The sequence below is a fragment of the Echinops telfairi genome, unplaced genomic scaffold, assembly GCF_000313985.2.
Source record: "Echinops telfairi isolate 266 unplaced genomic scaffold, ASM31398v2 ScPeMD7_20;HRSCAF=75, whole genome shotgun sequence".
In the NCBI taxonomy this organism is placed as follows: domain Eukaryota; kingdom Metazoa; phylum Chordata; class Mammalia; order Afrosoricida; family Tenrecidae; genus Echinops; species Echinops telfairi.
Window position 1 is genome coordinate 6,344,727 of NW_022103917.1, and position 13,317 is coordinate 6,358,043.

General features: G+C 44.7%; 1 protein-coding gene across 2 annotated transcripts in view; it reads left to right on the forward strand.

The window, feature by feature from the left end:
- The window catches only part of FGF13 (fibroblast growth factor 13), a 527,173-nt gene that overhangs the window by 511,342 nt on the left and 2,514 nt on the right, over positions 1-13,317 (forward strand). For both annotated transcript variants that reach the window (XM_004713365.3, XM_004713366.3), the window contains one exon: positions 12,910-13,108. In XM_004713365.3, coding sequence (XP_004713422.1) covers positions 12,910-13,108 — 199 coding nt within the window. The remainder of the gene's footprint in view (positions 1-12,909; positions 13,109-13,317) is intronic.

Sequence of the window (13,317 nt, forward strand, 5' to 3'; positions counted from 1 at the left end):
AGATGTGCTTTACACAATTGATCTATGTATTGTGATGAATTGTATGAGCCCCAATAAATTGATTTAAAAAAAAAAAGAAAATTAAAGAGTAAAAAAGAAAAAAAGAACACGCCCTCTCCCAGAAGTAACTGGTCGTATTCTCCCCTCTGTGATACCCAGTAGACCCTCGATTGACAGATGAGGCCTTTGCCCCTGGCCCTAGTAGTCTAGGCTTTATGTTTGCAGTGGACAGCGTGCATGAGGAACTTCCATCTGTACAGTCCCTGTTGTCTAGTCTCACATGCCTACCTGTGCCGGTAAAGATAAAGATAAAATCTCCTTTGAAAATCTCTAAAGGTACAAAGCCCTGGTTATTGGAAGTGATACTCTTCTGCAGAGAACGAGCCTATCCAACATAAGAGACAGCTGGTATCCAGCAAAAATCACAACTATGACCCTCGGAATTTCCCGAGGTCCTAGAATACCCCATGGCCCCAGCTTAGTGGGATGTTATTTTTAATAAGCCACCTAACTTGCCAGAGCTTTGGAGCTCATTTACATGGAAAGAACTTCTCTCCTTTGCACGATCCTGTCTTGGATCTCTGGGAAGCTTTTCAGAGCTCTCAGTCTAGGACTGTTGGCAGCTGTTTGCAGCAGCTATTCTAAAAGGTTCCACCTACTAACCTTGTGCTCCTGCTGTCAGGTACCTAGGAACTCATGTCTTAGCAGGTGGATTTTGACACACACACCCCTCTGAAGTTCTTACACAGAAGACTGCCCCAGGGTGAGAAGCTTTAGAGTAACCGAAAACGTTTGGCCAGTGAGTAGTTTTCAGCACTGGTCAAAAGCCAGAAAGATTGATTTTCACAAATCCCATTTTATTACCGTATATACTCATGTATAAGCCGAGTATTTCAGCACATTTTTCACTCCAGTTTTTGTGGTATAATTAGGTGCCTGGGCTGTTGTTCGGGTCAGCTTATACCCAAGTAGATACCGTATGTTTGATTCACTTTGAGGGCTCAGATCAAGCTCACTCTAAGAAAAGGACAGTGTATGAGGTAGGATACGTACCGCCACAAATATTAGAGAATTTTTTTTTACTTTAGAGAAATAATATTCTTTACATAGCTTGGGGCAGGGGTGGGGGCGAGGAGACTCATCCGTGTATTTGGGTTACAATATATACAATATACAATGAAGCAAATCTTCTGTTATAGAATCAAATTGCCTAAACAATCTGTTTTTCTCTAGAATATTTATATCACCCTCTTTGGCCAATTACACAGGATTGAAGCCACGTGTCCTACCCCTTTTATGTGTTATGAATCTCAAGAAGTTACTTCCATTTCAAGATTCTTTTGCTAACCAGGCTTGGTGCTGACTGAGGCTTTTGAATCATGCAATTATCTTGCCACAACAAAAATCAGTCTCTTTGCCTCCCTAAGAGGGCTGCCGTTTATTTGGGGCTATTTGTTCTCGTCCTTTGGTCGAGCTCATGTCAATGTGTGTGGTAAACAAATTACTTTGTAACATTTGGTAGCGGGAGTCGTCTATTGTCAAGATTGTTGTTGGGGGTCCTCATTGTTAGGCTCTGCCTCACAGCAACCTCCTGTCCAACAGAATGAAGCACTGCCCTGTCCTGCGCCACCCTCACAAATGCTTCCGCTGCTGTGTCAGTCCATCAATGAGACGGTCATCTTTTTGGCTGATCCTCTACCAACCAGAATGTCCTTCCCCAGGCACTTGTCCCTCCCCATAATATGTCCAAAGTACCATCGTCTTCTTTTTAAGGAGCATCTGGTGGGATGAAATGAAGATCTCTGTCGGAATAGATGAAAACCCAGAACAAGGCAGTGCAAACTCCAGGGATAAACTAGGAGGCTAGCCATATCTGTGTCCTCATTCTGTTTTCAACAGGCCATTGCTTGACAGGCCCGTAAATATGTTTCTCCTTTTTGTAATATAAAAATGCTAAGAAATTGCATTGTAACTACCATATATACTTGTGTATAAGCCGAGTTTTTCAGCACATTGTTATGCAGTTTTTGTGGAAAAATTAGGTGCCTCGGCTGATATTTGGGTCGGCTTATACTCAAGTATATACGGCAGTGGGGTAGAATAGTCCCATGTGCATATTCACAATTATAATTTGCTTTTCCCTTATAAATGGTTGCTAATTACCAGGAACTTTTTTTTCTTTTTAAAAATAGTTTTATTAGCATATAGTTCACATACCATCCAATTTAATCATTCAGTCATATTAAAGAAGAATTCTGCAAATATCGCCATAAATCAATTTCAGAACATTTTCTTCTACTCATTGTATTTTTTAAAATCATTTTTTGGAGGCTCATAGAGCTCTTATCACAATCCATACATGCATCCATGTGTCAAGCACATTTGTACATTTGTTTACTGGGCACTTTTAAGTCATATTGTTGCATGGGATTGCCTGCAGTAATTTTCAAGTACTTTGAAAGACAGCAGCTTTTTCAGCCCATTGCACCAACTCCCAGCAAAACAAACTCAATTGCCATGGAGTTCGTTCTGACTCAGAGCGACCCTACAGGACAGAGTACAACCAACTGTCCCTGTGGGTATCTGAAACCATAACTCTTTACAGGAGTTGAAAGCCTCATCTGTTTCCTGCGGACCAGTTTTGAACTGCTAACCTTGCCTTTCCCAGTTCAACATGTACAGGAAGAGGCAAAACCAGTTTGGGGGGAATCAAGATAGGGGAGTGCATTGGACATAAAGTGTAATCCACATGCACTCCTAATTTGGGCAGAATTCCTATTTGTGACAAATCACAGGCTCACCCTTTCTATTGGCCGTTGGGAGTTTAACCACACTGAAGAATAAACCCTGAAAGGGAAAGAGAATTTAAGTCTGTTGTCCTGATTTCCTTGACCTGTGGAATACGGTGAACTTGTTAAAATTGCTGAAGAACCTTAGCCTTGTTACTCTCACCAGACGACCTTTATTTTCCTGATGGGTCTGGGTAAGAAGCCAGGGGGAAATTCTAACTGGATTCTATGATTCGGCAAGAGTGAGTGTTAACAGAATTCATTGTGATTTCCATCTGGCTGGGAATAAAACCAGGAGCCCTGGTGGTGTGGTGGTTACGTAATGGGTTTCTAACTGCAAGGTCAGTAGTTTAAATCACAAGATGCTCTGGAGAGAAAGACGGGGTTTTCTACTCCTGTAAAGACTTCCAGTTTCAGAATCTCACGGGGGCAGTTCCACCCTTCCCTAGAGGGTCACTGTGAGTCAGCATCGACTCAAGAGCAAGGAGTTTGGTTTTTGATTTGGGGTGAAAAAAACAGCTATTGCAGGAGGGGTTAATCTGTCAACACTCAAAAAAAAAAAAGTCAGGTGTGGAGCTCATTGCTTGGATCCCAAGCTTCCTACCATTAGAACCTGCTTGGTCCAAGTGTCAGCAGTGACACCAGAGGAGCAGCAGCAGAACCATGCATTGGAACAGACACAGAGGGATGGACTATCCAGCCACAGAGCAAGGAAATCTGAGTGCTTTGGACCAGGAGACTGGCTGACGAAGTAGGGTGCCTTTGGGCACTTAATTGGATGAGCTGAGTTTGCTGACCATGGACTGGAGCTGAGTTCAGGCAGAGTGGTATGCTCTTTGAACATTTATTAGCAGCCCTAAAACAGCTTTGTAACATTGCCCAAGCAGGGCAGAGACCAGGCCCCAAGGCTCAGGCCCAGAGATAGCCCTGCCCCCACCAGAAAATTGATGCAAAAGCATGCATATGCCCTCCTCTGGCTTCATAAAGGGAAAAGAGAAGGGACATAGGACAGGCCAGTACCCTCCAACCTTCTTATCAATTCTGACACCAACTGTCTCTCCCAAGGCACTCTGCTTCCCTATGGGTTTTTAATTCATTGCAATAGCCGCACGCAGTCTGGGCTTTATTGGTGATGTTAACAGGTTACAATTTAAGATCAGAAATGCTTAAGACACAGATCTCCGGTCAGAATAGCCTCGTCCCAGCCATTCCATCAGGCAGGCTTCTCTTTGGTCTTTAGTCTCTCAGTCCCATGGCCCCTTGGCCACTGCACTGTTTGAGCAATGTAACAAAGCTCTTGCAGAGCTCAGACTAATGCCCAGAGAACACCTAGCTCTACCATAAGCCTCACCTGTAAACACAGCTCTAGTTCAGTGCTGAACTAGCTCTCCCACTTAAGCGCCTGGAAGCATCCTACTTAGCAAGCAAGCCTCATGCCAGAAGGCATTGAGCTTTACTTGCTCCATGGGCCAGAAAGTCCACTGCTTTGTCTCGTGCTTTTGGTTCTGCTATGAGCCTCTGCAGTTTCTCTAGTGTCACCACTTTCTGTCCCTGGTTTGAGAAGGCTCGTTGCTTGGGGATCATGGGATCCAAAGGATGCACTCTATGCCTGGCTCTTTTTGCTCAATGGTAGCACGCTCTCTCTGCTGCTGCAAGGCTCATTTAATACCTAGCAGATTGACAACATTGACCAATATCCTCGTTAGATTTCCATGTTTTGACAATCACAATGAACCCCTGTTACCAATCGCTCATAGCTAGAGCATTATCAGCACTCACAATGGAATCAGGTCAGCATGTTCCCTCGCTTTTCTCTGAGCCAGACCCACCAGGGAAAAGCCCTTTGATGGGGATTAAAGACTACTAGAAAAGCCTTATCAAGAAAACAAAATCACTGCACTGCCGTCAGTCAGTCATTCTCTCTCCCTCACTCCATCCCCTCTCTCTCGGTATTTAAATTGACTTTCTCTTGTCACCTATTCCTGCTCGCTTAGGCGAGTTCTGTCTTGTCTCTACATTAAAGCAGCCTTCTCTTCACTTAGAAGCTATAATCTCATGTTTAGCCCCCCCACCCCATGTTCTTCTATTCTTCCATTTCCTCAGATGTGTGTTGATCACTTACTTCAAGTCAATACTTGTGCTAGGAGCTGTCCTCAAGCATCTCCTAGTCTACAGTGTTTTCAAGTGAACAAACCATACGCTATTGATCATGAATTTCTAATACTGCTTAGCTATGGTGCATTGAGTGCCTATTGATACCCTCTTGCTCCCTCAACCTATTGCTTCCCATGCCTTGATCTTAATAATAATGAAGCTTATTTACATCCAATGCTCTGAGAGAGAACATCAAAGTCCCTGATATAATAATTAGACCTAGATTTTGGAATCCTTGAAGGAAAGACTATATAGAGAAGTTAAGAAGTTAAAGTGTCACTCTCATGAGTACGATGCGTGTTTTAAGATGCTACTTTTAAAAACAGTTAATAAACTAATTTTCATCTGCATATGATTTGCATCCAACTGGGGCCTAGTTGACATTACCCACATCAGAGCTGTTTAAATAACCTGCTAACTTTCCATGAAGAACTTCATAGTCTTCGGGACAGGGTTCTGAATTTGAGGAGTGAACCGTGGCCAATGGCAGTCATTGTTGAATTAGTAAGGTGAACAGGCTACTAAAAATGTGCCCAGAAGAGAGGAGGGGAAGAAAGGGATGTGGGATGATTGAAGGAAGGGGTGAGTTAAATTGTGTGTAGAGAACCCGCTGACAAAAGGAAATCATGTGTTACCAGGTTCATTGTAACATTTTCTTTCTAGGCCCACTCAAATATCCATATACTTACTGCCTATGCTTCTGTGTTCTGTGATAAGACAGAATGAAACGCACGATGTAATATATACATATGGGGGTGATCCTCAAAAGATTTGTAGAAAAAGTACCATTATCTTTTCATTCCCTTCTTCCATGACCCTTTTGAAGGCCCCTCAGATGTTTGATGTGATAATGAGTAATGCTGTTATCACAGGCCTTGTTCAACAGCCTAGGGGACTTAGCGTGGTCATCTTATATGCGGACAACTTTGGCGGGGTCTGTAGCACTCCCTAGATCCGTGGGAAGCAATTTCGCTCGTTAACAAACTATTTATTTTGAGAGCACTGTGTTGCAAGGAGACATGGAGAGTCTATCTGGCAATCCTCAAAACTTCCCATCCTGCTGAGAGTTGGACTCATATGAAAGCCCCCAGTGTACCTGTGGTTCTGCAGGCCCACGTTTGCCAGCTTCCGCCTTTTAATCAGGGCAGCATTGAGACCTGGTGTGCCCCTTTTGGTGCTGCAGATGCATTTGAAAGCACCAAAGGCATCGTGGCACGCAGCTTTCTTTTCATCTACCGGGCCTCTAGCCACACATCATCTGGGGAGTGGCCCGGCCCTTTGTCGGCTCCCTTCAGGGAAGCCACCATGACTCTCCACACTTCTGACCTGGTCCCCGCTCCAGAAGGTCAGAGAAGCCCCACCCCGTCTCTGTGCTTTGCCCTCGGTGCCAGGGGAGACCTACCCAGGGCAGAGTTCTTTCTGGGAACCTTAACTGAACAGCAACTTACAAGGATTGGAACCCTTTCGTTCAGGGGCAGACATTTCCTGGCACACCATGGGCGGTGATTTCCAGATGTCCAGCTTTTCTGACTTTGCTCCGCAGCCCTTCTTGGTGGGGCTCTCAGTCTGTGTGGAGGTCTACTGTGCCCTAATCAGGGCAGCTGCCAGTCGATAGTCCCTAATATGCTGTATTAACCTGATGTTGAAGGCATCCGATGTTTTCTTGGCCTCATTCATACTGCTGCCCTCAAATCATTGTTTCTCCCTGTTGTATGAGTGGAAACTCGGAGTGGTTTGCCGTTCAAGTCCACAAAAAGGCCAAGTGATCTATTTAGGTGGTTCTCTCTGTGTGGTTGCCATGACTATCCATGTTGACTCGCCAGCAGTCGGTTTCCTTTCTTGACTTAACTGAGGAAGTTGCTAAATCAGAGGGGTGCGTTTCACTTCTGCATCCACTCACAGTATATAGGTGTATGTCCTTCGTTTCCATATCTGGAGTCTGATCCCTTTACCTCACTGCCATGGAGTCCTTAGGTAAAAGGTTCGATATTCACTGACACACGAAAAACAGAACTTTGAACTTGAAGTAGGAAGAAAAAGAATTCTTAGAGGAGATATTTTAGAGACAGGCTGATTACCTCATCATCTCTAAAGATGTTACTCCTTTGGAAAAAAAATGCAGAAATGCCAGAGAGGTAAATAACTTTTCAGAGAAATCGATGCATTTAAGGATTATAAGCGCTAACATGTCTTTTCTTTTTATACTCCTGCCCAGTAATTTCTTAGCGGCTGTGCAGGGAAGGCTCAATAGCTTTTCCATTCGTTCTAATAGATTTGTATCTCGTGACTATTAAACACTTAGCACCATGAGTGCCGCCTCCCGTATGTGTCAAGGCCACAGTGGAGCCTTCTTCAAGAGCACTCGTGATGATTTGCAGATCAATCAAAGGGGGGAGGTTCCTTGGCATCCGTCAGGCTGGCCTCCTGAGTAGGCTTTCATGATTTGGGTCCACTCCAGTTTCTCTAAGCTCTGTGAACCACAGCAGAAAGAGAGAGAGATTGCTTTGCACACCTGCCCTTTGGCGGCCCTTCTTGTGTTAGTGGGATGCTTGCCTTTCTCCACATTTGATGCAAATCAAGCCCTTTCTGCCTACTCTGCCCTACACTGGGAAGAATGACGGTGTCACACACAGAGTACAGAACACTCCTTTGGTCGCTTCAGTATTCTTTTTTTGGCCTCATCTTCCTCCCTCTCCACGGAGCTTGTGAGTCCAAAAGTAGTGGCGATGACTAAGAAATTGCCAGGATGTGACAGAGCTTTCAGTTCATTGAGTCCTCCCTTGCCATTTCCAATAGTTGTAACAATTGCCAAGTTTTTTCTCCTCCTAGCGTTGCTGCTACCATGTTATTCATAACCGACATTCAGTCCTGTCTTCGGGTTCTCTCCAGGGGGTGACAGCGTCCTTCTAAATACCATATTGCTATGCAGTTAACACATGTCGTTACATGCTTTTCGTACTATGTAACCTCTACCACCCTACCCTACACTGTTGTCAGAAGCGTGCTTTTGCGATATTTTTCTTTTATTTATTTACATTGCCATACTTTACTTTTAACATATTTCATTTCATATTCTTTATTTTTTATCATTCTTTATACCAATCTTTTTTTAAAGCAGGCTGCTAGCTTCCCCCCACCCCCGCCCCCGTTTTTCCAATGGATTTACCGTGAAGCCTTCATTTGGTACCTGTGATGTGGAGGTGTGATTCACTTCCCCAGTCTGCCCTTGCATTTCTTTTTTGTCCGTTTGGAACCAGCTTGTGTGTCACAAAAGAATTTAAGTCCATTTCATTTCTCTGCCTTTTAGAATCACTCCGTATATACTTGTGTATAAGCCAGGTTTTTTAGCAAATTTTTAATGTGGTTTTTGTGGTAAAATTAGGTGCCTCGACTGATATTCGGGTCGACTTATACTCAAGTAGATACAGTGTATGGCTGTTGGGTTTGATTCTTTGTCCTTGGGTTTCTAAAGCAGCCCTTGCTTGACAGGATTTCTTCCCTGCTCTGCAAATTCTTTTACCAGGGCAGGTAGAACTCACTTTTTCTGCCCCAGAGGTCTGCACACTGCAGACTGGAGAGGCCACCCAGGCAGGGCACATTCCACCCCACTTATCAGCCTGTCTGACACACTCAGCCTGCTGTCATCTCCCAGGCACAAGGGGACAGGCAGGAGGCATGGAACGTGCAGAGGTGCTGCACATCCCTCGATCAGATGAGGTGGACTCTGAGCAGGGTGAGTGAGTCATCCCCGTGCCATCCTGCTACCCAGCTTCACGTGTGGCCAGAAAGACCCTCTTCTTGTCTTCTGGGCTGACTACCCCACCACGCGACGACCCAGCCACAAATTGCTCCAAAGTCAGAAACCTGTGCCCATTGTTTGTTTTGGGGTTACCAGGGTCCTAGTAAATGCAATCCATGACTTTTTGACCATGGCTTATGTCTTGATTATACACATACATTTTTAATAATATATGCTTGAGGATGAAGGAGGCCAAAATTCACTTAGGGAAAAATCGTGAGACTGGCACGTTATATGCACTGTGCAAGAACTTTTCAACATGATTCCATCATTTCCACACCATTCTATGGTGTGAGCGTCATTTGTGAAAAATATGGTCCAGCTGACTTTATTCTAAGCCATTAAGGAAGATTCACTGCAGATTTTTTACTGGTTTATTCTGAAATTTCTAGCATTGGCAGCTCTGAAATTCAGATTCTCCTATCATTTGAGCCATGTGCTAGGCAATACGACCACCCCTTTCTGGAGGTGAAGGAGGGAGCTGAAGGAAAGAAGTCACTTCCCTCCCATTTGGAGCCAATCCTGTGTGCATCTAAGATACGGAGAACATTTGTAGGCGCACAGATGTGTGCAATCACAGATGCGATCAATTTTGCATGGGGGAGATCATGTATGTTCCCACAGGAAGTGATATTTGGCACTGAGAGACGAGGGGGCAGCCAGCCTTGGACAGACAGAAGCATGGCATGCTAAATGGAGAGAAAAATGGCATCTGGGAAGGGCGTTGTGGGGGCACAGTGGGTTCCATGTTGGGCTACTAACTGGCAGGTCAGCAGTTTGAACCCATCAGCTACTCTAAGGGAGAAAGACGAGGCTTTCTACTCCGTACAGAGTCACAATTTTGGAAAACCACAGGGAGAGTTCTACCCTGTCCTGTAAGTGAGACAGAGTGGACTTGAGAAGAGTGAGTTTGGTTTGGTAAAGGACCAGACATTCTCTGGTGGAGGATGAGGATCCAGACACAATAGTGACTGCATGCAAAATTGTCACTGCCACCTAGGGTGGTTTGCCAGGCAAAACCTACACTTGGCAACTGAAACAATCACAAGTTCCTGAAGAGAGGCGATGTGCTTTAAGAAGGCCAATCAGCTAGCAGAAAAGGAGAGCACCATGGGGAGGTCATGGCATCAGTGCAAAGCAGAGGCCAGAAAAACACACGCCAGAGGAGTGGTAATGATGATGAATGGTCCAGCCTGTGCATCCTGAGTGGCCGAGCAGGTAAATAAGCATACAGGTGCTCTGAAATGGAAGTGTGAGCAGTTACCATGATGGCGGGTTCTGATTACAGAGACAGAGAAGATGAAATTAGTGACCCACTGAGACTGTGGCTCTCTACCAGCACAATAATAGTCTTCACTTTTGTTCTCTGTTGAATTCCTACCTTGGTTGGAATCCTTCAGGGCTTGGTAGAAATGATGTCCTCTCTGTGAGGTCCTCCCCGGTCATACGGAAGCCTGGCCTCCTCCCTCTTCACATAACAGTTCTTGTATGCCTCCCACACCTGTGGCCTCGTCACTTGAGTACATGCCTTCCTCCTGCAAATACACAGTAAGATTTCTGAAGGTGCACCTTACTTATCTCTGAATTTCTCATCCCAGCCAAACATAGACATTCCTCAGAAAATGTTTGTTGAATAAACCGCCTCTGCTATCACATAGGATATTTCCTGCAATCCTTTTGTGCCTTGGGATATGCTAGGTTCCCAGCTCCCCCTTTTGTAGTCAATCATCCACCTTGACCGTTAGACCCACTTCACTGGATCTCTTTTCAAGGGTGGTCTCTGACTTGTAACAAAATTCAAATCCAATCTCCAAAGAGAAAGCTGCTTTTTTTTGTCCTTTTCGTAAATGATCATTTCCTTGATCAAACATGTCAGGGATGTTCTGTGCACCGGTGTTCCTCGTTGGTAGAGGAAATGTGGAGACTTCCAGTCAGATGTCTTTGTAGACACAGCTTAGCTTTTCTCGCGTCTTGAATGCCCACATAGGGAGTCTACATGTGGATGTAGAGAAATGGCTGCCCTCATCCATTGCTAATGGGACTGTGAAAAGATACAGCTAGTAGAGAAAACAATGTGTGGGCTTCTCAGAAAGTCAAACATAGAATTACTAGGTGATCTAGCAATTCCATGTCTAAGTACATACCCGGGAGAATTTAATGTAGGGATGCAAACAGACATCTGTACCCCTCCGTTCACTGAAGCACTGGTCATCACACTAGCCCAAAGGTGGAAACCGCTTACATGTCCATCAGCAGAGGATTGGGTAAACATGATGTGGCATATTCATGCCATGGAATATTATTCAGTCATAAAGAGAAATGAAGTTTTGGTACATGCTATGACAGGGATGAACTTTGAAAATGTGCTGAATGAAATAAATCAGTCACAAATGATCCCATAGTATAAGAAACCACTTAAATGAAACCCTGTGTCTACAATAGGCAAATGCATTGAGAACAAAACTTCTCAGTGGTCACCAAGATGGAGCAAGGGGAAAATTGGGAGTTATCGTTCAAGGGGCACAGAGCTTCTGTTAAGGGTGATGAAAAAAAACATTGAAAATGGATACCAGTGATGATTGTATAATATGGCAACCATAATTAATACCACTGAATTTTACATGTAAAAATGGCTGCTTCCCAGAAAGAAAGAAAATTGCTCAAGTACTTACCGCTCTCGCAGAGAAAAGCTGCTTCATTGTTGAAGGGACTGAGAATACTTCAGATGATGCCAGGGTGTGAATTTCTCTGAATCCCAGCAGACATGGAAATAAAGGAAGTTGGGGTTATTAAAAAATTGTTCCTAAACGATTCCTGTCCCAGAAACCTTGCCGTCGTTTTGACAATATTTTCTTTCACAAATGTGGCAGAATATGATCAGCTTTCGGGATAGTATCAAAATGGATTCCTTGTTACAGCCTCAGTGGATTAGCAACATTCTACCCAGAGGTGCCCCCACACAAAGGCTGGGTCTCTATTTCTGAGACACCAAGCACTGGGAACACTGTAGAAACCAGCTCTGTTCTTATACAAGGGGGCTTGAAAAATGCCTGGCAAATGGAAAGAAAGGAGAGCAGAATTGTTTCTGTGAGCTTTGGCAGCCCTCCTTCATGCACTTGGGCTCACCTTGAGTCAAGTGGCAGCTGTTTCGTTTGACTTGGTGGTTGGGTTGGGGCGTTGAATGGTTTCACTGGCATTACGGTCACACGGGACGCCACATTCACCTTCTACTGAACATCCTGCTCCTCCGTGCCCGACATCCAGCTGAAAATCTGCTGTCCATTTGGCTGGGTCATTTATACATGGCTTTACAGGATCCCAACTAACTTTCCAAAGAAGGGCTTTGAAATATGGTGGCGATTCTAGTTTTGCTTTTCGGAAGCCATCTGGTGGGTCAGGGGCCCTTCACTTATATGGGGCAGTCCAATGAGGACATGGCCAGGCTGGGGGCAGAAGTTTCCATTCCCGTCCCGTGGGCCTCTTGCTCATGTCTGCTGGCAGAATTACTGTAAACGCTTGGCTTCAGAATTGATTTGCTTCTAAATGTTACTGAAAGGCAAGGATGGGGTGAGGGCAGAGTGGGGTTGTGTTTTGTTTTCCCTTTCGCTTATGTTCTTGTGGAAGTCAGGGGCCAGTGACATTTTCAGAAAATCACCTTGGCATAACTAACTGGAAAACATAGCCCTGAAGAGCTGTTGTGTCACCCGGTGTTTAGCCCCCAGCTATTGACAGCCATTCCAACACAGTAACTCAAGAATCCACAAAGATTCAGGACGGGGTCCTGGAAGTATATTTTCTTCTAGTTCATTCTGAAGGAAACGGAGCTCTATGGGATGGGTTCAGTCTCCTAGTCTTTTTGATCCTCAGCTCATGTATTCTTTAATGCATGGCACTTAAATGACTGGTGGTTTGCCCATTACCTTAGTACAAAAAGAGCTAGTTATCGATCCCTTGTGCTTTCAGATAGGCTTGCTTCTATAGCATCATATGCCATGCTATAGATAGTCTTTTAGTTTCCAGTGATACGAATTTGCATGCAAGAAGTAGAACACCGGCCGTGGCAGCTTTAGGGAAGTATGTGGGAAGCGCACAGAAGGGCCAGTCCAGGTGGTTTTCCACGAAATCCGTAGCTGTCCCTCTTGACCTGTGGTTTTCCTTTTATTGCAGGAGCATTTCACACCTGAGTGTAAATTCAAAGAATCGGTGTTTGAGAATTATTATGTAACGTACTCATCCATGATATACCGTCAGCAGCAGTCGGGCCGAGGCTGGTACCTGGGGCTGAACAAAGAAGGGGAGATTATGAAAGGCAACCACGTGAAGAAGAATAAGCCCGCAGCGCACTTTCTGCCCAAACCACTGAAAGGTAAGCGGGATGACGTGGCCATTGGCATGGGCTCCTCCTTCTCATGCAATCGTGGTCGTGCTTCACAAAGGGACGCATAGTTCTGCCACGTAAAGGCATTTTAGGCACAAATGTAGCATTTTGAAAGCCACTAAAACAGGGAACTATTGAGATTGCTGTCTAATCTTTTGATTTTAATGTTTGTGCTGTCCACCTATGGCTCTTGACGT